Genomic DNA, 27,579 nt, shown 5'->3' with positions numbered 1-27,579 from the left:
TATTTTGAGATGGAGTTTCACTCTTGTTGCCCAAGCTGGAGTGCAATGGGGCGATCTTGGCTCACCGCTACCTCCGCCTCAAGGGTTCAAGCGATTTTCCTGCCTCAGCCTCCCAAGTAGCTGGGATTAGAGGCGCATGCCACCACACCTGGCTCATTTTGTAGCTTTAGTAGAGACGGGGTTTCACCAAGTTGGTCAGGCTGGTCTCAAACTCCTGACCTCAGGTGATCCGCCCACCTCGTCCTCCCAAAGTGCTGGGATTATAGGCATGAGCCACCCCACCTGGCCCGCTTGCTTTGCTTTGCTTTTCTCTTTCTTTCTTTCTGTCTTTCCCTCCCTCCCTCTCTCCCTCCCTCCCTCCCTCCCTTCCTTCCTTTTCTCTTTCTCTTTCTTTTTTTTTTTTTTTTTGATGGAATTTCATACTTGTTACCCAGGCTGGAGTGCAATAGCGCGATTTTGGCTCACTGCAACCTCCAACTCCTGGGTTCAAGTGATTTTCCTGCCTCGGCCTCACGAGTAGCTGGGATTACAGGCACCTGCCGCTGCGCCCAGCTAATTTTTTTTTTTTTTTTTTTTTGTATTTTTAGTAGAGACGGGGTTTCACCATGTTGGTCAGGCTGGTCTTGAACTCCTCACCTCAGGTGATCCACCCACCTCGGCCTCCCAAAGTCCTGGGATTACAGGTGTGAGCTGCTGTGCCTGACCAATGTTTTTCTAATCAATTATTTTTTTACCAAATTGGTGTCTAAAGGAAATTTTATATGAATATCATATGAAATAGCACGCTATGAAGTCGCAGGTTGAATAGGTTAGTTTTATTTTTTATACACCAACATAACAACCTATCTATTCAAGATAAAGCAAATGTTTTTCCAGGTCTCACTTTAAACTGTCTTATAAGAGTAACAGTGACCCAGGACGCTGGTTTTCAGTTTGCTTTTTTCAGAGGTGCCTCCAGTTCCAGAGGGTATTCAGACCCCCTTTCAACCAGAGAGACTCCCTTTTAATCTAGTTTCTATACTGGAGTTACACATAAGAGTTTATATAACAAAAAAAAAAATTCCACATCTAAAAATATAATAATCCAAAACTGCTTGCCTAGTCCGACCTGCTCACCGTGCCCCTGAGACATAACTGAGGTTAGGGAGGAGAAGTGGCTGTCTTGGGTCACACAGCCATTAGAAGCAAAGTCCGGCCCATGAACCCCAGTCAGCAGGCCCCCAATTCTCGCCAGAGATAGACAGAAGTTTTCTCCATCCTTTAAAAAGAAACATTCAGCTTATGGCTGGGAGTTGTGGAAGGTCCATAGTGGGGGATGTGGATGGAAAGGGAGGATTGTTGGGGGAATGGTGGGTTGGCAGCACGGGGTCCAGGAGCAGCGCCCAGGCAGAGCTGAAACAGCCCCTTTAAGCACAGCCGACCCTTCCAAAGGCAGAAAGACCACAGCCTGCAGCGTATTTGCTACCATTTTTCCTGTTGCCACCACTGGTGAGGATGCCTTGGGGAGAAGGAGGCCAGGGTCCTCCCCATTAACGCCCCTCAGCATCCTGGAAGTTAAAGAACTATCGCCACCCCCTGCTTCCCAACACTCCTGCCTTTTCTTCTGTCTCAACACCCTACCACCCCTGCCTCCTACCAGTCTTTGTGTTCTCATTTCTGATTTGGTCTGTGGGACCCTCACCCCTCAGTTGGCTCCTGCTTCCAACTGAGAACACCTAGAAACCGTGGGAGCCCCACAACCACCAAGCCAAGGCATAGTTCTCCCGGGAACAGCTGAACGGGAAAAGTAACCCAGTTCCCTTCACCATCCCAGGGAATCCTCCAAAATGGACTATGCCCTGTTGGCCACTTCAGACCCAGCAGCCCGTCCCCATCCCCACTCAGCCCTGCACAGGGGGTGCCAGGAAGTCCACACCAGGGGACGAGTGGGCATGAGCAGGCTGGGCCAGGGACCCTTCCACTACCCTGGAAACCTGGGTGAGCCTGGAGTCATGCAGGGGACCCAGACCCCTCAGAACATGGCACTTTTCCGTCTCTGTTGAGCGAGCCAGCTGCTGGGATTCATGTCCATCTGCAGCATCTTCATCACCCATTTGTCCCGACGGGCACCTTCAACAAACTCGTTCAGAGACAGCTGGCCTGAGCAAGGGGGAGGAGAGGCGGTCATGCAGAAGAAGGGGAGACCTGAGTCTGGGGGCAGGAGGGGAGACCTCACTCCCAGGATGCGCCTACACCTCTTATGCCAACTATCCTGCAGTCTCAGGCCCCAAGCTTGAGGCTTGTCAGGTGTCTGAATCTCCAGGAGTCTCCTGCCACCTTTAAGGGGCTTTCTAGGCTGGGTGCGGTGGCTCAAGTCTGTAATCCCAGCACTCTGGGAGGCCGAGACGGTTGGATCATGAAGTCAGGAGATAGAGACCATCCTGGCTAACACGGTGAAACCCCGTCTCTACTAAAAATACAAATAAATTAGCTGAGCGTGGTGGTGGGCGCCTGTAGTCCCAGCTACTGGGGAGGCTGAAGCAGGAGAATAGCGTGAACCTGGGAGGCCGAGCTTGCAGTGAGCCAAGATCGCGCCACTGCACTTCAGCCTGGGCGACAGAGCGAGACTCCATCTCAAAAAAAAAAAAAAAAAAAAAAAAAAAAAAAAAAAAGGTGGAGGGGGCTTTCTTTGCCGATGAATTGATTTTTTGCACACGGTCCCACGGAAATGCTGGGTGGAGCTGAGAGATTGGAGGGCTCGTGTGTGTATTCCAAGCCAGCTCTCACCCCACACAGTCTTGGGGCTGGGCACTGGGCTACAGGGAGGAGAGCCCAAGCAGCCTGAATGGAGGCCTACCCTATGCCTGCTCTTTTTTTTTTTTTTTTGAGACGGAGTCTCGCTGTGTCTCCCAGGCTGGAGTGCAGTGGCGTGATCTCGGCTCACTGCAAGCTCCGCCTCCCGGGTTCACGCCATTCTCCCGCCTCAGCCTCCCAAGTAGCTGGGACTACAGGCGCCCGCCACCACGCCCGGCTAGTTTTTTGTATTTTTAGTAGAGACGGGGTTTCACCATGTTAGCCAGGATAGTCTCGATCTCCTGACCTCGTGATCCACCCGCCTCGGCCTCCCAAAGTGCTGGGATTACAGGCTTGAGCCACCGCGCCCGGCCATATGCCTGCTCTTAAACACATTATCCCATTCATTCCTCTCAACCACTATTATTATCCCCATTTTCCAGATGAGGAAATTGAGACCAGGACGAGAAACTCAATATATCACTCCCTGCCTGACTCCAAAGTTCCAATTCTTTCTATTCTGCATACTTGGCCTCCATCGGCAACTCCTATAAGACTTTTAGTCGCTCCTACAAACACGTGCTCATGAGTCCCTTTGTTAGTTCATGTCATCTTCTCCACAGCCTTCTCATAGATGAGGACCCCACTTCTCAGGCAAGTGGAGGGTCTTGCCCAAGGATGTGAGGCCAGAAAGTGGCGGTGATGCAGAGTGGGCAGCACCCCCTACACATCTCTGCCCCTCTTACCATCTCCATTCTCATCCACCAGGAGGAAGATCCTGTCTACGACCTCCTCGGGCGTGAGCAGTTGGCCTTGCTCAGTTTGTAGCTCTCGCCGGCAGGCTTTCTTCAGCTGGTAAATTCCCTGCCAAAGAAAACTCAGTTGCATTGATGGGAGACCTTGCAAGCTCACCCTCACCCCCGTGACCCATATCCCTCAGCACCACTTCCCCAGTGCTGGCTTCCCAGGCTGTGCGTCTTAGGATCACGTAATCTGGATCCAGATCAAAACTGACCTGTCCTAAGGCGGTGCTCTCAGAATCCCACTGGCCTAATTCCAGCTGAGTTCCCGGCCTCACACCCCACCTGACCCCAACACCATTTGCATTTCCACTGTGAGCCGCAAAGCCCAAATCCAAAACCTCTAATGAGGGAGGTTTAAGTCACCATGAGTCTAAATCGCATTCTACACAGGAAGAAATAGAGATGCAGAGAAGAAAATTCAGTGTATCTATATATGTGTGTGTCTGTACATGTGTAAAACAGAAAGATGGGGATACACATGTTCCCTCCTCATGGACGGGAAGGAAAAACCCAGGTTTCTCCTTTTCCCTGTTTCCTCTCCTGGTGAAACTATGTTTGTGAAAGCATCATGTAGGCCAGGCGCTGTGGCTCACGCCTGTAACCCCAGCACTTTGAGAGGCCAAGGCAGGCCATCATTTGAGGTCAGGAGTTCAAGACCAGCCTGGCCAACATGGTGAAATCCTGTCTCTACTAAAAATACAAAAACTAGCCGGGCACAGTGGTGGGCGCCTGTAATCCCAGCTACTCAGGAGGCTGAGGCAGGAGAATTGCTTGAACCCAGGAGGTAGAGGTTGCAGTAAGCTGAGATTGTGCCACTGAACTCCAGCCTGGGCAACAAAATGAGACTCTGTCTCAAAAAAAAAAAAAAAAGAAAGCACTATGTAAATGCGGAAGAGATGGACACATATGACGGTTTTCCTTAGCTCCCAGGCTGGCGCTCCCTGAGGACAGAAGCTGTGTCTTATGCACCTCTACGGCCTCACTGCCCAGCCCAGTGCCCAGCACAAAGTAGGCCTCATCGACGTGTCTTGGGAGACTGAGGGGTTAAATCCAGCTCCAGCACTTTCTAGGTAGACTAATTTGGGCAGATTACAGAATCTCTATGAAGCAACTTCTTGCTCTGTGAAATATGGCTAACGATGGTCTGGCTAACGCAGGGAACACGCCAGAGTCTAGAATGCACTAGGCACTTCTTTTCTTCCTTAATCATTCTTGCTAATAGAGAGTGATTATTAGTCTTTTAAAAGAAATAACTTCTGATCTTTTTCTCATGCATTTGTGTTTTCTATTTTATTGATTTCTGCTGTTTATTTTCTTTCTTCTACTATTTTTGGATTTAATTTTATTTATTGATTTGTTTATTTTGAGATGGAGTCTTGCTCTGTCGCCCAGGCTGGAGTGCAGTGGCGCCATCTCGGCTCACTGCAAGCTCCACCTCCCAGGTTCAAGCGATTCTCCTGCCTCAGCCTTCGCAGTAGCTGGAACTACAGGCACCTGCCACCACGCCTGGCTAGTTTTTTGTACTTTTAGTAGAGACTGGGTTTCACCATGTTAGCCAGAATGGTCTCGATCTCATGACCTTGTGATCTTCCCGCCTTGGCCTCCCAGGGTGCTGGTATTACAGGTGTGAGCCACCACTGCTCCCGGACAAGGGTTTATTTTACCTTTTTTTTTTAGACAGGTTTTCACTCTGTTGCTCATGCTGGAGTGCAGTGGCACAATCACAGCTCATTGTAGCCTCGACCTCCCAGGCTCAGGCAATCCTCCCACCTCAGCCTTTGGAGTAGCTGGGACCAGGTGCATACCACCATGCTCAGTTAATTTTTTTTTGTATTTTTTGTAGACATGGGGTCTTACTATGTTGCCCAGGCTGATCTTGAACTCCTGGGCTCAAGTGATCCACTCACCTCAGCCTCCTAAAGTGCTGGGATTACATGTGTGAGTCCCTCCACCTGGCCTTAATTTACTCTTCATTTTTTCTAATTTCCTGAGATGGCCTCTTAGATCATTGATTTTCTAATATATAAAGTCTTATTTTCTAATATAGTATGCATTTTCTAATTGTTTCCTAATATATATTTTCTTTTTTTTTTTAGACAGGGTCTTACTTTGTTGCCCCAGCTGGAACGCAGTGGCATGATCATAGCTTACTGCAGCCTCCAACTCCTGGCTCAAGCAATCCTCCCAGCTCAGTCTCCTAAGTAGCTAGGACTACAGGCATGTACCTCCAAGCCTGGATAATTTTTAAACTTTTTGTAGAGATGGGGTCTCACTTTGTTTTCCAGGTTGGTCTTGAACTCCTGGGCTCAAGCAATCCTCCCACCTCAGCCTCCCAAAGTACTGAGATTACAGGAATGAGCCACTGCATCCAGCCTCTATTTCCTAATGTATGCATTTTAAGTCTTATTTTCTAATATGTACTTTTTTTTTTTTTTTTTTTTTTTTTTGAGATGGAGTCTCGCTCTGTCGCCCAGGCTGGAGTGCAGTGGCGCGATATCGGCTCACTGCAAGCTCCACCTCCCGGGTTCACGCCATTCTCCCGCCTCAGCCTCCGAGTAGCTGGGACTACAGGCGCCCGCCACCACGCCCGGCTAGTTTTTTGTATTTTTGGTAGAGACGGGGTTTCATCATGTTAGCCAGGATGGTCTCGATCTCCTGACCTCGTGATCCACCCGCCTCAGCCTCCCAAAGTGCTGGGATTACAGGCTTGAGCCACCGCGCCCGGCTATACATTTTAAATCTATAAATTTTTCTGCAGGTTCAGCTTTAGCTGCATTCCACAAGTTGTAGTATATCATGCTTGCGTTATTTTTCAATTTAAGACACGTGTCTGTGTGTGTGTGAGAGAGAGAGAGAGAGAGAAAGAGAGAGAGAGAGAAAGGGAAAGTATTTCTTTGATCCACGGAGTATGTGGAAGTCTACTGCCTAATTTCCAAACAGATGGGGATTTTCTAATAATCTTTTTGTGATTGATTTCTAGCTTAATTCCACTAGAAAGTACACACTTAGAACGAGAACACAGGAAACACACTCAGAATGATTTCAAGGCCTCTTCTTCAGTCCCCGCTGGCCACTTGCAGCCAACCCTCAGAGCTCCAGCAGTGCTCAAGTGCCCAGGCTGCTGGCCCATGGGCAGAGACACTAACCTCCACAATGTTGAGTAGCTCCAGGCGGTCGATGCAGCCATTGCCGTCCTTATCATAAATCTTGAAGGTCCACTTAAGCTTGTGCTCCAGGGTGCCTCTCAGCACGAGATTCAGGGCTGCCACGTACTCCAGGAAGTCAATGGTGTTGTCCTGCATTAGATGTGGATGCTGCTGAGGGCACAGCCCACCTCCCCAGATCATATGCCATTCATCCCTGCAAACACAGGGCTTCTCCTCCTCATTTTAATCCATGTGGCCTCTGCATCTTTTTTTTTTTTTTTTTTTTTTTTGAGACGGAGTCTCGCTCTGTCGCCCAGGGTGGAGTGCAATGGCCGGATCTCAGCTCACTGCAAGCTCTGCCTCCCGGGTTTACGCCATTCTCCTGCCTCAGCCTCCCGAGTAGCTGGGACTACATTAGCTGGGACTACACGCGCCTGCCACCTCGCCCGGCTAGTTTTTTTTTGTATTTTTAGTAGAGACGGGGTTTCACCATGTTAGCCAGGATGGTCTTGATCTCCTGACCTCGTGATCTGCCCGTCTCGGCCTCCCAAAGTGCTGGGATTACAGGCTTGAGCCACCGCGCCTGGCCGGCCTCTACATCTTTGCTCAAGCCTTTCTCCACCCTTGGGGTAGAGAACATTCTATTATCTATCTATCTGTCTATTTATCTATCTATATCTATCATCTGTATCACATTATCTCTCTCTCTCTCTCTCTCTCTCTCTCTCTATCAATCATCTGTCTATTTATTTTTAGAAACAGGGTCTCACTACATTACCCAGGCTGGCCTCAAACTCTTGGGCTCAAGTGATCCTCCCTTCTTGGCCTCCCAAAATGTTTGGATTACAGGCATGAGCCACCACACCCAGCCTAGAGAACATTCTCTCTTCTCATTTTCTATGATCACCCAAGCCTACCCATCCTTCAAGGCTGAGCTCAACGGTCTCCTCCTCCAGGAAGCCTTCGTTCTCTGATCTATTCAGCCATAGTGCTCTCTCCCTCCCCATTCTAACATCCTCAGCATCTACTGCTTATTCTACACAGCTTGAGACTTTCTCTGGCATTGTCACTTAACTGTTTCCTAAATATGTCTCGTTCTCTAACCACGTTATATGCTCCTGGGGAAAAGAGAGGGGTTGACATTGCTTGGGTTTCTCCTCCGTGCCTAGCACAGTGCCACTTATGGCCAGAGTTGGAAGCCAATAGATATTCATGAATCAATTAGTCAATGATGGACTTGATCTGAATTTGGGACTAAGACAGTTTTGAAGGAGATTAGAAAGCAGAGCCCATGTTGAAATTTTCCTCTGCATTCTCATTCACCCCAGGTCAGAGAGAGGCAGACGGGCAGTGTCTCCAGCCCTACCCACTTCTAAGTTCCGGCGTACATTACACCGAACAACAGGCCTGTGACTCCAGCCCATCCAGGAAGGGTGGGGGAGCACAGAGCTCAGATGCTAACTGGGCAGAGAAAGGGAGAGAGGCACAGTCTACTTCTAAGGTGACTCTCACCAAGAAACAACAGAAACTTCTTGTAACAGAAATGTGGCAGCAATAACTATTTCTAAAGCCGTAAACAAGAAAGAGGATATATTCTTGCTTTCTTCTCCAAATGCGTTTGGGGTGACAGGCTGCTGCTGCTGCTGCTGCTGGTGGCTGCAGTGGGTTAGCTGTGGCAGTGTCTCACTTACAGGTGCTCACTTATTCCAGGGTTGGGACCTCCACTCTCCAAACAAAAAAATCTGAGCCATCAGATCCCCCAGGAGTGCCTGTCATTCACATGACTTTGTTATCAGAAATGACACCAATGGCCCAGAGCAGAGCACTTCTGTCCCACTGGGTCAGGACACTCAGGAGCCCCAGCCCCAGATCAAGGGGTGCCTGGGTGAATAAGGTTTGAGCAACAGGAGAAATGGCAGAAAATGAGGGAAACAGCAAGAAGCCTAAGGAAAAGCTAAGAAGAAAACAAAACGAGCTTACCTTAGTACCTGAAGTGTTCTATTCATATCTTTTATATAATTCCTATAAATATATGGTCTCTGTACTCCCCGTCATATACTTACCTAATTGAGGTCAGATTATATTTATAATTTTGTTTCCTTCATTTTCATGTAACATTTTCTCATGTCTTTAAAAATTATTTAAAATGTCAACTTCCATTTTTTTTTTTGGTGGGGTTGCGGTACTGAACGTTCCCTTTGTTGAACATATTTCTAATATTTTCCATTACACAATGAACATTTTTTTCGCATGTATACCTTTTCTTACATCTCTGGTATTTTTTTTTTTTTAGGGTAGACACTTGGCAGTGGTTGTCAGTTCTTTAAAAGGCTATTTTCTTGAGTCGTTGTTATTTATTAAGCTTACCACAAAGCAAACTTGCGTTTCTTATTTAATGAGGCTAAGTTATTATCCCCATTTTATGGATGAGGAGTCTGGGACCCAGAGGTTCCCAGGCCACCCAGCCAGCAAGTGGCAGAGCTTTTCCAGGCACACATCTCCTCCAGTTCATCAAGTCGGAAAAACTTGCAGTCTCCACTTAAGATCTATTTCTGTCCAGCAAATGAGCTTAGTGCTTGGGGATGCCAAGAGAAGGAAAACAAAAACAAAAAACCTGAAACCACCACAAATCCCCACGCTCTAGATCTCCAGTCTTCCTCATTCTTTGTCCCAAAACTTCTGTTCCTACAACATCCTCTCAACATGATTCAGTTTCCATGACTCCTTGCCTTATATGAGACATAGTCCAGAGTGATCTCTAGACAAGTGATCTCAACTGAGAGGTTACTGGAAACTCCAGGACCATTTCTGGGAAACTTCCAGCTGGGACTAATCTCATCTGCTGTGCATGGGACCTTGTCAGCTCCAATTACCCACAGAGGCCTGAGAGTGATGGAAATGGCTCTGTCTACTCAGGAATAGGATGGGCGTGTCACCGGCTCTGTGGGATTATCTGCCCTGTTTCTCCTTGAATTGGCCACATTTGTGCACAGCCCTGACCCCAATGCATCTTGTACAAGAATCCCAAATGACATTTGATCTTGACCCTCCCCTTTCTTCCATTCTAGGCGGTCATAGGGCAACCACCAGAGTTGCAAGGGAGAGTGGCGGAGATGAGGTGTTCCTACCCCTTTGTCTCCACCAAACCAGTTTCCATCACCTCAGATTTTCACATGTGAACCAGATCCATAAACTCTTTTTTTTTTTTTTTTTTTTTTGAGATGGAGTCTCACGCTGTTGCCCAGGCTGGAGTGCAGTGGCGCGATCTCGGCTCACTGCAAGCTCCGCCTCCCGGGTTCCCGCCATTCTCCTGCCTCAGCCTCCTGAGTAGCTGGGACTACAGGCGCCCGCCACCGCGCCCGGCTAATTTTTTGTATTTTTAGTAGAGACGGGGTTTCACTGTGGTCTCGATCTCCTGACCTTGTGATCCGCCCGCCTCGGCCTCCCAAAGTGCTGGGATTACAGGCTTGAGCCACCGCGCCCGGCCCCATAAACTCTTTTGATTTGATTTGCTTTAGAAATCTCAGACCGATTGTTCAGAAATGACACTCCTCGATATAAAGGGGAATGGAGTCAGGTGTAGGTTTGGAGACAAAGACTAAGTGGGAAAGAAGACTCAGTCCCTGAGAGAGGAACTTACAAACACGTTCTAGGGAGGCTCTTCCTTACAGTGGAACGCCAACTAGTAAATAGAGAAGGGGTGGTGGGTTAGAAAATTATCAACAGATGCCAAAGCCAGTAGAAAATTTGACTGAACAATAGGATATTTACTTAGTCTTAAGGTATATCCCTACGAGATGCTTATTAATTACAAAGAAAAAAAAATAGTAACTTTACAGTGTTGAAACATGGCAGATACCACCTTAACCAAGTGATCAAAGTTAACTGTACCAGTGACGGGACAAACTGACATCTTATGCCTGATGATATGATGCACCGAGGACACAACAGCACATCAGTGGCAATTCTGCCAATTCAGGCAAACACCAATTGTGGGGTGTCCTACCACATAATTCAGCCAGGCATGGAGGTGCGCAGTCTTCAAAAATGTCACAGCCAAATAAAAAAGAAAAGCTGAGATTAAAGGTTCCAAGTTAAAGAAGACTAAGGAGGATACAACAAGGAAATGCAATGTGTGATCACACCACCACCACCACCACCAACAACAACAAACAAACAAAGAAAAAGGAAGGCCGGGTGCAGTGGCTCATGCCTGTAATCCCAACACTTTGGGAGACTGAGGCTGGCGGATCATGAAGTCAAGAGATGGAGACCATCCTGGCTAACATGGTGAAACCCCCTCTCTACTAAAAATACAAAAATTAGGTGGGCATGGTGGCACTCGCCTGTAGTTCCAGCTCCTGGGGAGGCTGAGGCAGGAGAATCGCTTGAACCTGGGAGGTGGAGGTTGCAGTGAGCTGAGATCACACCCCTGCACTCTATCTCAAAAAAAAAAAAAAAAAAAAAAAAAAAAAAAAAAAAAAAAAAAGAAAAGAAAAGAAAAAGGAAAAAAGAAAGAAAGCTGACCAGGTGCAGTGGCTCATGCCTGTAATCCCAGCACTCTGGGAGGCCGAGGTGGGCGGATCACTTCAGGTCAGGAGTTCGACACCAGCCTGGTTAACACGGTGAAATCCTGTTTCTACTAAAAATACAAAAATTAGCCAGGCATGGGGGTGCGCACCTATAATCCTAGCTACTCGGGAGGATGAGGCACGAGAATCGCTTGAATCCGGGAGGTGGAGATTGCAGTGAGCTGAGATCGTGCCACTGGACTTCAGCCTGGGCAACATGGCAAGACTCTGTCTCTACCAAAATAAATAAGTAAATAATACAAAAATTAGCAGGCATGGTGGTGCACATCTGTAATCCCAGCTACTTGAGAGGTTGAGGTGGGAGGATCCCTTGAGCCTTGGAAATCAGAGGCTGCAAAGAGCTGAGATCATGCCACTGTACTATAGCCTGGGTGACAGAGTGAGACCCTGTCTCAAAAACTAAAAAGAAAAAGAAAATACACACTGAACTACTTAGGGATAAATAGGCATGATATCTGTAACTTTCTCTTAAAAAAAGTATATGTATATATTCTGTATATGTATAAATTATGTATCATGTATATGTATATATACTTATAGGATACATTATATATATGTATGTATACAGAGAGAGGCAGAATGATAAAGTAAATGAGATAAAATGTAAATAACTGGGGAAATTTGGATAAATTGCATATGGGAGTTACTTGTATCATTCTTGTAACTTTTCTGTAAATTTAGAATCATAGCAAAATTAAGAAATTATCCAAAAAGGAAAAAACATTGATGAACATGATATGCCGATTTATAAGAAGAGATGAGGCATAAGGAGTACAACAATATGCCTAGGGGCTTAATCAGCCCTTTTCCATCTTGAATCATGATTGTATTGATTTTTAGATGAATCTGGGGAAGATTGATGGACTTAAATGAGTCTTATTATTTATGACCTGATATATTTGTTTACTTTTCTTAAGACATTTTAAAAAATCATCAATTATTTTAAAAACTCATCTTCTCTCTTTAAAAAAATCTGCCTTCTAAGCAGGAGCACTTAAGACCTTGGGCAAATGGATTCATTTCCTTTTGCCCAGCTTTCTCATCATTTAATCTGGAATAACAAAAGTCTGCCCCTCCCACCCAGGGTTGCTGCTGACTCAGAGGAGACCGAGGAGAGGGGGAGTGCTAAAAAGCCCAAAACTGGCTCTGTGCCCTGTGGGGTGGTCGATGGGGTTCATCTCTGAGGAGGTTCTGTTGAATTGAAGATGCTGACCTCACCATCCTGTCCTGGGACAGGCACTGTGGGGATGTGCACTGACTGGTACCAGCGGCAGGATGAGACCTGAAGTGGCATTCCCAGTGATTCAGCTTAGAAAGCTAAATTCTCCATGCACTGAGAAGTGGAGTACTGATGCTTTCTCCAGATTAAATAGGTATTTGAGGCAAATCCAGTGGTTTGCAGGATTGCCAGGGCACTGAACTAGATAACCTTAAATAATCAAGGGGTTTTTAAACTGAATTGAAATTTAAAATTCAATCCCCAGGTGCATTTACAAGATGTGTTATCTTCTTAGCAACTGGTGACATTGGGGGGCTTAGAGAAACTCTGGTCTGAATGATTTCATGAAACCTTCCTGGACTTTAAGAGCTGAAAGGGGCTTTTGCAGTCATCCTCCCAGTCTCCCAATCCATGCAGGAGCCTCCTCCAGCATTCTTGACAGGGAGAATCTGACCAGTCTCAGTTCGAAGAACCCCAACAAGAGGGAGCTCATAGCCCATGCTAAGATACCTCATCCCATTTGGAACATCTCTTTTGCTCCTAGTGTTTAGAGTGACAGGGTCTCTGGCAGATGTGAAAACCCAGTCATTGGCTGCAGAGTCTTGGCCAAAAGTACACAAAGAGAGGACCTGGACTGTCTGCCAGTCCCCCTTCAGCTCTCAAGAAGAGGACACAGGGAGCATCAGCCGACAGCTGAGAGATAGAAGGAGGGAAGGAGAGACAGATAAGATGGAAAGGGACAAAAGAGAAGAGACAGAAGGGTTTGGGGAGTGACACAGAAAAGGTAACGAGAGATGGAGTGGAAAGAAGAGTAGAGAAAGAGCCGGAGTGGGGAACTGGGAGCGCTCCCTGAGGACACTCGTGGAGGAAGGCGCCAGGTGGACTGGCCACCGTTCCTTCCCTTCAGGGTGCCTTACCCCATTCTTGTCGAAGGCTCGGAACATGCCCTCTACGTACTGGGAGGCCTCCTCATCGTCTGTGACCTTGAAGAAGCGTTTAAACTCATGCATAAAGAGTGTGCCGCTGGGGCACTCCATCACGAACTTCTTGTACCACTCCTGGAGCTCTGCCACATCTATCTCGCCAGCTGCCTCTGCCTCCTCCCAGCTAAACTCCTGCCCCATGCTGGCCCTGAGGAGCGTCAGGGAGCAAGGGTCTGTGTCTCCTCCCTGGCTTCTGCTGATGGATCTCTCCAGCTAGGGCCCTCTTCCTCCCTTTCCAGGAGGCCTGATCAGCCTCTCCATCATCTCCTGGGTGACTGAACATGATCATCAGTGCAGGGGGCAGGTGGCAAGGGAGGTGGGCCCAGGTCAGCTAAGCCGTCCTAAGACTATTAGATTCCCCGGGCAGCCGGGCGCAGTGGCTCATGCCTGTAATCCCAGCACTTTGGGAGGCTAAGGTGGGTGGATCACGAGATCAGGAGTTCGAGACCAGCCTGGCCAACATGGTGAAACCCTGTCTCTACTAAAAATACTAAAAAATTAGCTGGACGTGGTGGCAGGCACCTGTAATCCCAGCTACTCAGGAGGCTGAGGCAGCAGAATCGCTCGAACCCAGGAGGCGGAGGTTACAGTGAGCCGAGACTGCGCCACTGCACTCCAGCCTGGGGGACAGAGTAAGACTCCATCTCAAAAAAAAAAAAAAAGGAGATTCCCCTGGAAGTTCTGACCTCCAGTCTAAGCTCCTCCAGTCTCACCCCCTCCCTTAGCCTTATTAACAAAGCAACCAAGCTGGCCCAGGCAGACTCTGAAGAGGTAGAAGGGGAAGAAATTGAGAGGTAAGCAGAGGGACGCAGAGTGAAGAAAGAGTCGGGGTGCCAGGCTGGGATCCTCCCATCTCACTCACTCCATGTCTCTTTAGCTGGGCCCCACATTGCTCCAGGGAGGCCCATCTTGGAGACAGGAGACTCAAGCCCAGAGAGGAAGTGACATCAAGTCCTAATCTGTAAAACAGAATCCGCTGGTGATCTGAGACTCGCCCCTCAGATGGTCTAGTGAAAAGAGGCAGAATCGATGATGGGAAGGGCTCTAGGTGAGCAACTCTCTTTCCAGGCTAACTCAGTTCCTGACACAGGATCTGAAGCTCGTTTCCAGATCACACCTTTGATCTTGGGAGCTTTTCACTTTCTGATTAAAAATACAAATACTTCCCTCCAATCCTTCACCCAAGACCTAGGGGTAGTGCTTTTTTCACATTTCCTCCAAAATACTAACATGTGAGAAGGATCTGGGAGCATGGCCTAAAATATCTTTGAAGGCTCTTACTTTTACATTAAAGGCCATGTAAATTTGCTTTTGAACAATTACATATTCATGCTTATTTTAATGTAACATAAAAATGACACCTCCAAGAAATCAAAAGACCTGGGACACACGTTTTTCTTTTTTTTTGCTTTTTAAAAAAAAATATATATATTTTTTGAGACAGGGTCTCACTCTGTCGCCCAGGCTGGAGTGCAGTGACGCGATCTTGGCTCACTGCAAGCTCCACCTCCACGTTCAAGTGATTCTCATGCCTCAGCCTCCCGAGCAGCTGGGATTACAGGTGCCCACCACAACACCCAGGGTTTTTAAAAATTTTTTCTTTTTTTTATTATACTTTAAGTTCTAGGGTACATGTGCATAACATGCAGGTTTGTTACATAGGTATACATGTGCCATGTCGGTTTGTTGCACCCAACGCCCAGCTAATTTTTGTATTTTTAGTAGAGACGGGGTTTCACCATGTTGGCCAGGCTGGTCTGAAACTCTTGACCTCAAGTGATCCACCCGCCTTGGTCTCCCAAAGTGCTGGGATTATAGGCGTGAGCCACTGCGCCCAGCGACACTCATTTTTCTAGAAGACTTCAGAGGCAGCATTTCCAGTGAATCTGTCCTTAACCTACCCGTCCCTCACTGGGTGTTCAGCCTGAATTGTTTTGCACATCTCCAGGCCTGACCTCCTCTCTCACTGTTCTCTGCCTCCAGACGTCACTGAGCTCTGAAAGCTCTTTTAACTTTCTTGCTATTCCTGAAGGAGAAATGTGATTTCTTCTGTCATCCTTTCAAGTGGTGGTGGGTTTTTCTCCCCCACACACCTCAAGGTCTAGATAACAGGGCTAGTGTCCTCCTCTCTTCTCACTCTTGCCTCCAAATGGTCTTTTATTGTTTTTTCCCTAGAAAAGGCCAGTCCCTTTGAAGCCACATCTGACTCCTTGCCACTATTTACTTCCCTCCTTGCTGTAATTCACTGTTGACTTCCCTGCTTGTCTCAAAGCATCATGTCAGTCATTTCAGTGACTCTGACATCCAAGTGGATAAACAGCCCATCCCACACACTGGCCTCAAAGGTCCTTGATCTCTCTTTTTTTTTGAGACAGAGCTTTTGCTCTTTTCACCCAGGCTGGAGTACAATGGCATGACCCCGGCTCATTGCAACCTCCGCCTCCTGGGTTCAAGCGATTCTCCTGCCTCAGTCTTCCTAGTAACTGGGATTACAGGTACGCGCCACCACGCCTGGCCAATTTTTGTATTTTTAGTAGAGACGGGGTTTCACCATGTTGACCAGGCTGGTCTCGAACTCCTGACCTCAGATGATCTGCTTGCCTTGGTCTCCCAAAGTGCTGGGATTACAGGCATGAGCCACTGCGCCCAGCCCCAGTGAGAGTATGTGTGGGGGTCGCACTGCCCTCTTACTCTCTAATTGCTGGCAACCTGGCATGGTCCCACATGTGTGAGTCACCGTGTTTGGCCTGGTCCTTGGTCTTTTAGTTCCAAAGAGCTTTTCTTCCACCTTACCTAGGACTTTCATTCACTTATGGTCCCTGAGCCACAAGTGCAGCATCTGGGAGCTTGTTAGAAATGCAAAGTCTTAGGCCCCACCTCAGACCTACTGAATCAGGAACTGTGGGTTGGGGCCAGGAGTCTGTGTTTTAACAAGCCCCTCCAGGTGCTTCCAATGCATACTGAAGTTTGAGGATCACCACCCTAGGCCTTGCTGTCACCAATCTCTACTACCTCTGAAACATTCAAAAGCTGCCTTCTCTTATCAGCACCCCACCCCTTCCATCTGTTACTCTAATACCTTCACTCCAATAATTCACTAATCTCATTGTGACTTCCAACCTGCTGATCCGTTTTTAACATCTGTCATCTTGCTCATCTCCTCACTCTCCTCCTTATCCTCATTCCACGGCCCAGCATTCTGTCCATTTTGACTTTTGTTCTCCTAATGCCTCACTTGGCCTGGCCCTGGTTAAGGCTGTACGCTAACTATGCAGTAACACCTTGCCTACAGTGGGAAGCCTGGACATCGCTGGGGGACATCACAAATCATGCTGGCTGCACACACTTCAGATCATGTCAGACAATCGTACTACATATTCTTCCCGCCGAATTCCCTCTCCCCCCCTCTGAGATGACTATTCCATAGCGCTTCCTGCCCTCAAACCTTCCACTCACTCCCACACTGTCACGCACTTCACAGAGACAGACGAGGCAGTGACTCATCTTCCCACCAGTGTTTACCAACTTCTCTGTATCTGTGCCCATGTCCTCTGCCCCCTTCCAGTCTCAGTGGAAGCAGCGTGCCCTTCCCCTTGTCCCCGTCAATACTGCTACTTGTTTCCTAGATCCCATCTCTCTTTACCTACTCGAAAGCTTCATTCCTGCAGTTACTCCCTTTCTCTTCTGCAGCCTCCACTCATCCCTCTCTAATGGCATTCCCGTCGGCATTCAGATGTGCTGTAATATTGCCTTTATTAAAACAAGACAAAAATCCCTCCTTGACCCCACATTCAGGGCTACATTATGACGTTCATGGGCCCCACGTTTTTGCCTTCATGGGTCATAATATAAATATTGAAAAAATATTAAATAAATAAATATTAATAATTATCACTGGTATAAAAAGGAACATAATCTAGACTGGGTATTTCTTTTTAATTATGATTTTATTTTATTATTATTATTATTTTGAGACAGAGTCTTGCTCTGTCACCCAGGCTGGAGTGCAATGGCACGATCTCGGCTCACTGCAACCTCTGCCCTGCCGGGTTCAAGTGATTCTCCTGCCTCAGCCTCCCAAGTAGCTGGGATTACAGGTGTGCACCACCACGCCCGGATAATTTTCTATTTTTAGTAGAGACAGGGTTTCACCATGTTGGTCAGGCTGGTCTTGAACTCCTGACCTCAAGTGATCCATCCACTTTGGCCTCCCAAAGTGCTGGGATTACAGGCATGAGCCACCGCTCCTGGCTCTGATTTTATTTTAATTAACTAATGTATTTATCCTGAGATAGGGTCTCTGTCGCCCAGGCTGGAGTGTACTGGTGCTATCAGGGCTCACTATAGCCGCGACCTCCTGGGCTCAAGCAATCCTCCCGCCTCAGCCTCCTGAGTATCTAGGACTGCAGTTGTGTGCCACCATGCTTGGTTAGTTTTTTGATATTTAGTAGAGACAAGGTCTCACTATGTTTCCCAGTCTTGAACTCCTGGGTTCAAGTGACCCTCTTGCCTTGGCCTCCCAAGTGCTGGGATCATAGGCATGAGCCACCATGCTTGGCCTTTATTCTGGTTTTAAAAGAAATTTAAAATATTGGGCCCTAGGCACTGTGCCTACTGGGTAAGCTGACCTGTCCACATTCCCCCCAAGCTACTGTCCTAAATTTTGCTCCCTTTACAACAAAACCCCTTGTGGCAGATGTATTTTCAGAAAATGGCAGGACAATGGTTCTGGCTTCACTCATTCCTCCCATCAAAGAGAGGAATCTATTATATTTTTCTTCAACCTGGAGGAAACTTTCTCGCTGCCTTGTTGAAGATAACTGCAGAAATGACACAATGTGACTTCCAGGGCTAGGTCATCAAAAGTGATAGGTTTCCACCAGGCTTTCTCAGAACTTGCCCTTGGAACCCAGCCACCATGTTGTGAGGAAGCCCAGAGCACATGCAGGGGTTCTGGCTGAAAGCCAGTCTCAACCACCGGACATGGCTGAGTGAGCCTTCAGATGACTCCAGCCCCAGTTTTGAGCTACCCCAGCTGATACCACATGGAGCAGACGCTATCCCTGCAGAGTCACTGTTTTAAGCTACTAAGTATTGTGTTTTTTGAGGTAGCAATAGATAACTGGGACATTCTCAAACCTATTTTGCATTCTCTCTTTTTTTTTAATCTCTTATTCTCTCCTCAAGTTACTCCAACTGGATGTTCATCCCCATCACTTCACAGAAATGGCTTTTATTGTGGTCACAAATTATCTACTTTTTTTACCTAACCTGCCGCAGATTCATTACAGTTCACCAAACTGAATTCTTTCTCCAAACACTCCAGGTTTCAGGGACCCACCCTCCTCTGATTTCCCTCCAACCTCACTCATTGCTCATTTCCTTTGCTAGCACCTCTTGCTTTTAACCAAATCTCTAAAAGCTGGGAGCTTTCCAGGCTTGTCTTCAGTACTCTTCCCTTGTTTACCCACACTCTCTCCCTAGATGATCTCACTCATTCCCATGCCATTACACACCATTTACAGGCCAGCAGCTTCCAAATTTGTATCTTCAGCTTGGACCTCTCCCAGGAACTCCGGATGCATGTATTCAACTGCCTACTGGACATCTATACTCAGATTGCAAACTTAGCAAGGCCAAAACCAAATTACTGATTTCCTTCCCAAGTCCCACCTTATCTCTTCTCCACCTCAGTCATGGCACTGCCATTTATGCTTAGGCAAAAACCCAGGAGTTATACTTGAATGCTCTTTCCTCTAGATTTCACTTCAATCTACTAGTAGGTCATTTAATCAGCTCTTCCTGCAAACTATATTCTAAATTAAACCACTTCTCCTCACTTCCATTCCCGACATTCTCGCCCAGACCAGCATCATCTCATCTGGTCCACCACAGCAGATCCCTAACTGGTCTCCCTGCCCTCTCTTGTCACCCCTCTTTTACCCAGCAGCCACAGTAGCATACAGCAGATCCTGCCACTATCCTGCTCAAAACCCTCCTTTAGCTTTCCATTTGCTGAGAATAAAATCCACACTCCTCCCCATGCCTATGATGCGTTACATGATCTAGCCCCTGCCTACTTCTGTCTTCATGGTCTTCTACACTGCAAACACACCGAACTCCTTATAGAATCAGTGTGTCTTTGCATGTATTTATGGTTCCTCCTACTTGGACTGCTTTTCCTCCAGACTTTTTTTTTGTTTGTTTTTTTGTTTTTTTGTTTTTTGAGACGGAGTCTCGCTCTGTCGCCCAGGCTGGAGTGCAGTGGCGCGATCTCGGCTCACTGCAAGCTCCGCCTCCTGGGTTTACGCCATTCTCCTGCCTCAGCCTCCTGAGTAGCTGGGACTACAGGCGCCCGCCACCGCGCCCGGCTAATTTTTTGTATTTTTAGTAGAGACGGGGTTTCACCGTGGTCTCGATCTCCTGACCTTGTGATCTGCCCGCCTCGGCCTCCCAAAGTGCTGGGATTACAGGCGTGAGCCACCGCGCCCGGCCATCTCCAGATTTTTTTTTTGAGACAGGAGTCTCGCTCTTGTTGCCCAGGCTGGAGTGCAATGGCACGACTTCGGCTCACTGCAACCTCCGCCTCCCGCGTTCAAGTGATTCTCCTGCCTCAGCCTCCTAAGTAGCTGGGATTACAGGCACCTGCCACCACGCCCGGCTAGTTTTTTATATTTTCAGTAGAGATGGGGTTTCATCATGTTGGCCAGGCTGGTCTCGAACTCCTGACATCAGGTGATCCACCCATCTCAGCCTCCCAAAGTACTGGGATTACAGGCATGAGCCACTGTGCCCGGCTTCTTCCTCCAGATGTTAACACCACTGCCTCCTTCTCAGCGTTCTCCTCTCCTCAGAGAGAACTTTCCCAACTCCCCCTCAGGTAGCCACTCAAGTAATTCTGATATTATTCCATTTTATTTTCTTCACAGTACTTAACTGCATTTGAAACTATCTTATTTTTTTCTCTACTTATCTATCTCTCTCACTAGAGTCTACGATCTTTGAGGAGAGGGACTTCACCACATACATTCCAGAATTCCCAGCGTTTAGAACAGTGCTTGGCATGTACAGGAAACTCAAATACTTGTTGAGTAACTGAGCAAGGTCCTTGGCACATGGTCAATGCTGAATTAATGTGAGCTATTACTCAGTCATTTTTCAAGGCAATTCCTCTTTGACTCTGTTTAGTGTCTAGATTAGCAGGTATTTGTTGAGATAAAAATGATAATGGGATTTTAGAATTGGAAGAGGCCTTGAAGATTATGTAGCCCATTAATTTCCAATTACCCATCTCAACACACCTTAAGATAACACATGCCCATCAGCAGCCATGGCTCTGTAACAGCAGCATCTCAACTGGCTTGGTGTGAAGGTGGTATTATTCCCATCCATCTCTCTCTTTTTTTTTTTTTTTCTTGAGACAGAGTCTCGCTCTGTCGCCCAGGCTGGAGTGCCGTGGCCGGATCTCAGCTCACTGCAAGCTCCGCCTCCCGGGTTCCCGCCATTCTCCTGCCTCAGCCTCCCGAGTAGCTGGGACTACAGGCGCCCGCCACCTTGCCCGGCTAGTTTTTTGTATTTTTTAGTAGAGACGGGGTTTCACCGGGTTAGCCAGGATGGTCTCGATCTCCTGACCTCGTGATCCGCCCGTCTCGGCCTCCCATAGTGCTGGGATTACAGGCTTGAGCCACCGCGCCCGGCCCTTTCTCTTTTTTTTTAAGACAGGGAGACTGGGTCTCCCTCTGTCACCCAGGGTGGAGTGCAGTGGCGCACTCTCGGCTCACTGCAACCTCCATCTCCTGGGTTCAAGCAATTCTTGTGCCTCAGCCTCCTGAGCACCTGGAACGACAAGCAAGCACAACCACGCCCAACCAGTTTTTATATTTTTCGTGGAGATGCGGTTTTGCCATGTTGGCCAGGCTCCGTCCTATTTAAGCAACATTGAAGATTGATTAACGGACAGTATCTCTGCCCAAGTTAAGAAATTTTATGAGTGAAATATAACCTGATTTAGCCTCTGGCTGAGGAATTTAAGGTTCAATTGGCTTTTCATGTGGGTCAGTTGCCCATGACCTGCCCTATAAATAAATATCGCTGAGCTACTGAGTTATAAATATATCATTTTAAAGAGGATTAAAAATCTGGCTGGGCGCGGCAGCTCACGCCAGTAATCCCAGCACTTTGGGAGGCTGAGGTGGGTGGATCACTTGAGGTCAGGAGTTTGAGACCAGCTTGGCCAACACGTCAAAACCCCATCTCTACTAAAAATATAAAAATTAGCTGGGCGTGGTGGCAGGTACCTATAATCCCAGCTACTCAGGAGGCTGAGGCATGAGAATCGCCTGAACCTGGAAGGCAGAGGTTGCAGTGAGCCGAGATTGTGCCACTGCATTTCAGCCTGGGGAACAGAGTGAGACCCTGTCTCCAAAAATAAATAAATAAATAAATGAAAATAAAAATAAAATAAATAAAATAAAGAGGATTAAGAATCCATAGAGAGAAATGAGAGCTTGAAGTAACAATAGAAAGGATTTAAGGAGGGCAGGGTTAGGAATTGAGCAGGGGATTTGGAAAGAGAGCCCTGGGGATTGCAGGCAGTCAGCCATAAGCCTGGCTCCAGGGGCAAAGAAATGCTTAAAAGCGACAAACCCATGTCTTCTGAGCCCTAGTCAGGCTGGACCTGAAGCCTCACTGTGAATCATCTCCATCCGAGTGTTCTTGTGACTGAGTTGGATTCCCCTTGCTGACGCCTAAACTCTTGTGTTGCCCCCTCCCTCAGGACCAGTCTCAGCAGTGGGACCACCTAAATCTTGCTTCTTGCCTTTATTCATTAATTTTTCCTCTCAGTCAATTGCTTTAGAGCAAGCGTATCCAGTTGGAGGCCCGCGGGCTGCATGCGGCCCAGGACAGCTTTGAATGCAGCCCAACACAAATTCGTAAACTTTCTTTTTTTTTTTTTTTTTGAGACGGAGTCTCGCTCTGCCACCCAGGCTGGAGTGCAGTGGCCGGATCTCAGCTCACTGCAAGCTCCGCCTCCCGGGTTTTCGCCATTCTCCTGCCTCAGCCTCCCGAGTAGCTGGGACTAGAGGCGCCCGCCACCTTGCCCGGCTATTTTTTTGTATTTTTTTAGTAGAGACGGGGTTTCACCGTGTTAGCCAGGATGGTCTCGATCTCCTGACCTCGTGATCCGCCCGTCTCGGCCTCCCAAAGTGCTGGGATTACAGGCTTGAGCCACCGCGCCCGGCCAACTTTCTTAAAACATTATGAGATTTTCTTTCATGACTTTTTTTTTTTAAATTAGCTATTGTTAGTGTTAGTGTATTTTGTGTGGCCCAAGACAATTCTTTCAATGTGGCCCAGGGAGGCCAAAATATTAGACACCCCTGCTTTAGATGAAATGAGTACATTTTGGTAATGTGAGAGATGAACAAAGCTGGAATTTAGCTTTGAATATTCTGCATAAATTTAGTATGTGGATATTTGAGGACCTCATAGCCTGCTTACAAATTAGGTTCTAGGGCTGACCCTGTCACTAACAGCTTTATCTGTAAGCTGAAAGGGTGACTGAGTGGGCAAATAACAACTCTCTAAGCCTTGGTTTTCTGTCCTGTAAAATGAGGACAACGGTAAGTACTTTAGTGTGTTAATAAACATCAAAGGATTTTTGGTTTGTGGCTGGGTGCTGTGGCTTATGCCTATAATCCCAGCACTTTGGGAGGCTGAGGCTGGCAGATTGCTTGAGCTTACAAGTTTGAGATCAGCCTGCAACATGACGAAACCCTGTTTCTCCAAAAAAAAAAAAAAAGAAAAAAGAAAAGAAAAATTAGCTGAGTGTGGTGGTACGTGCCTGTAGTCCCAGCTACTCAGGAGGCTGAGGTAGGAGGATCACTTAAGCCCAGGAGGCAGAGGTTGCAGTGAGCCAAGATTGTCACTGCACTCCAGACTGGGTGATAGAGCCAGACCTGTCTCAAAAACAACTCTAAGGGCCAGGCGCAGTGGCTCTTACCTGTAATCCCAGCACTTTGGGAGAACAAGGTGGGCGAATCACGAGTCAGGAGATGGAGACCATCCTGGCTAACACAGTGAAACCCCATCTCTAATAAAAATACAAAAAATCAGCCAGGCATGGTGGCAGGTGCCTGTAGTTCCAGCTACTCGGGAGGCTGAGGCAGGAGAATGGAGTGAACCCAGGAGGCAGAGCTTGCAGTGAGCTGAGATCGTGCCACTGCACTCCAGCATGGGTGACAGAGTGAGACTCTGTCTCAAAAAACAAAACAAAACAAAAAAAAACAAGAACTCTAAGATAAATGTTATCCCTACCCTGGAGGTAATCTGAGGTCTTTTCCAGCTGGTTCTTGAACAGTATAGCACACAAGCATCTAACTATCATCAGATTGGTACTGCCATTTACTGAATGTCTGTTACCTGCTCAATACTGTGCAAGGTGCTTTATCAGTTATTGAATACTCCAATCTTATTAAGCTGGAGTATTAAATATAGTCAAATGTAAGTATGTAGGTATTATTTCCTACAGACTTATTATTACCGTACTAATGAGTAAAATGAGGCCCTGACAGGGTTAAATCTCTTGCCCAAGTTTACAGCAGTCAGTGGGTTTGAACTCTTATCTGACTCATGTCTGTCTGACTCCAAAGTCCATGTTTGCTCTATTAGGTTATTCATTAGTATTGTAATAGAACTAACTTAATAATGTAATGTAGGACAGGGATGGTTGCAGACAACTAGAAATGTTAAGAAACTAGACTAATAATTTATTTATTTATTTATTTTGAGATGGAGTCTTGCTCTGTTGCCCAGGCTGGAGTGCAGTGGCATGATCTTGGCTCACTGCAAGCTCCCCGTCCTGGGTTCACGCCATTCTCCTGCCTCAGCCTCCCAAGTAGCTGGGACTACAGGCGCCCGCCACTACGACCGGCTAATTTTTTGTATTTATAGTAGAGACGGGATTTCACCGTGTTAGCCAGGATGGTCTCGATCTCTTGACCTCATAATCCGCCTACCTCTGCCTCCCAAAAAGTGTTGGGATTACAGGCGTAAGCCACCGTGCCCAGCCAAGACTAATAATTTAAAATGATTGCTTTATGTATTCACTGTGGCATGTTTAAATGGTCATAGGGCCAGGAATATATGCCATTCTTTCAAAGCACTGAAACTTGGTACTGAACTAGTTTAGTCTGTCTTACCAGACATCTGTAGTTACACTAAGACTCTTAGATCAGAACATGATTGTATTTCCTATGAAGAAAATATAGGCTGGGCATGATGGATCATGCCTGTAATCTCAGTATTTTGGGAAGCCAAGGCCGAAGAATCACTTGAGGTCAGGAATTTGAGACCAGCCTTGGCAACAAAGTGAGACCCCCATCTTTACAAAAATATTAAAAAATTAGCCATGTGTGGTGGTGCATGCCTGTGGTTCCAACTACTTGGGAGGCTGAGGCAGGACGATCACCTGAGCCCAGGAGATCAAGGCTGCAGTGAGCTGTGTTCATGCCACTAAACTCCAGCCTGGGCGACAGAGCAGGATCCCCGACTCCAAAAAATAAGAAAATTAGCTGAGTGTGGTGGTGCACACATTTAGTCCCAGCTACTTGGGAGGCTGTGGTGGAAACAGCCCTTGAGCCCTTCGAGGCTGTAGTGAGCTTTGACTGTACCACTGCACTCCAGCCTGGGCAACAGAACAAGACTCTGTCTCTACAAAAGAAAAAAAAAAAAAAGAAAAAGAAAAAAGATCATCTCACTTCCTACCTGCCTTCTGGGTCATTCTATTTTGTTTTTCTTTTTTTTTTTTTGAGACGGAGTTTCACTCTTGTTGCCCAAGCTGGAGTGCAATGGCACAATCTCAGCTCACCGCAACCTCCGCCTCCCGGGTTCAAGGGATTCTCCTGCCTCAGCCTCCCAAGTAGATGGGATTACAGGCATGCGCCACCACACCCTGCTCATTTTGTATTTTTAGTAGAGATGGGGTCTCTCCATGTTGGCCAGGCTGGTCTCCAACTCCCAACCTCAGGTGATCTGCTGGCCTCGGCCTCCCAAAGTACTGGGATTACAGGCGTGAGCCACCACTCCTGGCAGGTTCATACTATATTTTTGCCATTACTTTTTTTTTTTTTTTTTTGAGACAGAGTCTCATGCTGTTGCCCAGGCTGGAGTGCAGTGGCGCGATCTCGGCTCACTGCAAGCTCCGCCTCCTGGGTTCCCGCCATTCTCCTGCCTCAGCCTCCCGAGTAGCTGGGACTACAGGCGCCCACAACCACGCCCGGCTAATTTTTTGTATTTTTAGTAGAGACGGGGTTTCACCGTGGTCTCGATCTCCTGACCTTGTGATCCGCCCGCCTCGGCCTCCCAAAGTGCTGGGATTACAGGCGTGAGCCACCGCGCCCGGCCTACTTTTAATGGCAAAAACTGCAATTACTTTTGCACCAATATATACCATCAAATCCATTCTTCTCTCACCATCTCCCACACCCACCATGGACAGAAAGTGTGAGCCAGGCATTAATTCTAATTTTCAGGATATGCATTTTACTCAGAGGCCTAATTTAAAACCAACAAAAGAAAACCAAAAATCTTCTCAGCCTTCAGGATAGCTATATCCTGATAAGCTAAGAAACTATTTTGTTTATAACATTTTTTCAGTACTGTACTTCATGCCAACTTTGTTTATATCAAGAAGTAGGCTTCAAATATGCCAAATACTTTTGTCAAAGAAACACTGCTAGTTTTGGGCCAGGCGCGGTGGCTCATGCCTGTAATTCTAGCACTTTGGGATGCCAAGGCAGGTGGATCATGAGGTCAAGAGATCAAGACCATCCTGGCCAACATGGTGAAACCCCATCTCTACTAAAAATACAAAAATCAGCTGGGCATGGTGGCACATGCCTGTAGTCCCAGCTGCTTGGGAGGCTGAGGCAGGAGAATCGCTTGAACCTGGGAGGTGGAGGTTGCAGTGAGCCGAGATCGCGCCACTGCACTCCAGCCTGGGTGACAGTGCAAAACTCCACCTTTAAAAAAAAAAAAAAAAAAAGAAATACTGCTAGTTTTTCCCAAGTGCATGTGTGCACATGTAGTTCATTTGCTTATTTATCTTAAGCCAAGGTTTTAACATGTAATTGGAAGTCCTAAACTAAGTACTTTGGTTTACAGGTTAATTTGGTCTGAAATAGCTGGAAGCGGATGCGCACACCTTTGAAGGAGCTCATATAGAAGTCATTGGAGGTGAGCATGCATACATCATGCTATAAATCACTATAAAAGTGATTTATAGTGTCTGTAAAAAAGTCCCAAAAAGTTTAGGTGTGGATTTATATTTATTTTATTTATTTTTTTTGAGACAAGTCTCGCTCTGTCACCTAGGCTGGAGTGCAGTGGCACGATCTCGCCTCACTGCAAGCTCTGCCTCCCGGGTTCATGCCATTCTCCTACCTCAGCCTCCTGAGTAGCTGGGACTACAGGCGTCCGCCACCACGCCCGGCTAATTTTTGTATTTTTAGTAGAGACAGGGTTTCATCGTGTTAGCCAGGATGGTCTCGATCTCCTGACCTCGTGATCTGCCCGCCTCGGCCTCCCGAAGTGCTGGCATTACAGGCGTGAGCCACTGCGCCCGGCCTATTTAATTTTTTTGAGACAAAGTGTTGTTGTCACCCAGGCTGGAGTGCTGTGGTGTAGTCTCGGCTCACTGCAACATCCACCTCTTGAGTTCAAGCAATCCTCCTGCCCCAGCCTCCCAAGTAGCTGGGATTACAGGTGCCCACCACCATGCCCAGCTAATTTTTGTATTTTTAGTAGAGACGGGGTTTCACCATGTTGGCCAGGCTGGTCTCAAACTCCTGACCTCAGGTGATCCACCTGCCTCAGCCTCTCAAAGTGCTGGGATTACAGGCTTGAGCATCTGCGACTGGCCGGGTCTATATTTATTTTTAAAGAATTACTTCAGATGACAATGTGTCATAAATTGCTGCTTTGCTACACATAGTTACCATTATGTTGCTCATGTTTTATTGACTAGTTCTTGATCTTGAGGCTTATACCTGGTGTAAGTATGCT

At 47.2% G+C, this 27,579-nt stretch overlaps 1 protein-coding gene across 1 annotated transcript; it reads right to left on the bottom strand.

Moving 5' to 3' along the window:
• Window positions 1-793: 793 nt before the first annotated feature.
• LOC105489608 (guanylate cyclase activator 1B) lies at window positions 794-27,464 on the bottom strand. Its single transcript, XM_011754539.3, has 4 exons — window positions 13,450-27,464; window positions 6,722-6,871; window positions 3,519-3,636; window positions 794-2,139 (listed from the first exon to the last, which is right to left on the bottom strand). The coding sequence occupies exons 1-4, from the start codon at window positions 13,654-13,656 to the stop codon at window positions 2,012-2,014; spliced, it is 603 nt and encodes a 200-aa protein (XP_011752841.1). The 5' UTR covers window positions 13,657-27,464; the 3' UTR covers window positions 794-2,011.
• Window positions 27,465-27,579: the final 115 nt, after the last annotated feature.

The sequence above is a fragment of the Macaca nemestrina genome, chromosome 5, assembly GCF_043159975.1.
Source record: "Macaca nemestrina isolate mMacNem1 chromosome 5, mMacNem.hap1, whole genome shotgun sequence".
In the NCBI taxonomy this organism is placed as follows: Eukaryota; Metazoa; Chordata; class Mammalia; order Primates; family Cercopithecidae; genus Macaca; species Macaca nemestrina.
This window is presented reverse-complemented; position numbering and strand designations above follow the sequence as displayed.

Bases quoted from the DNA above. Each gene is read 5' to 3' on its own strand.
- LOC105489608 (XM_011754539.3), bottom strand. From the start codon at position 13,656: ATGGGGCAGGAGTTTAGCTGGGAGGAGGCAGAGGCAGCTGGCGAGATA. The intron at 3,637-6,721 runs GTTAGTGTCTCT...TTTCTTTGGCAG, and splicing joins AGCTACTCAACATTGTGGAG to GGAATTTACCAGCTGAAGAA. The intron at 2,140-3,518 runs GTAAGAGGGGCA...CCCCTTGCTCAG, and splicing joins GGTGGATGAGAATGGAGATG to GCCAGCTGTCTCTGAACGAG.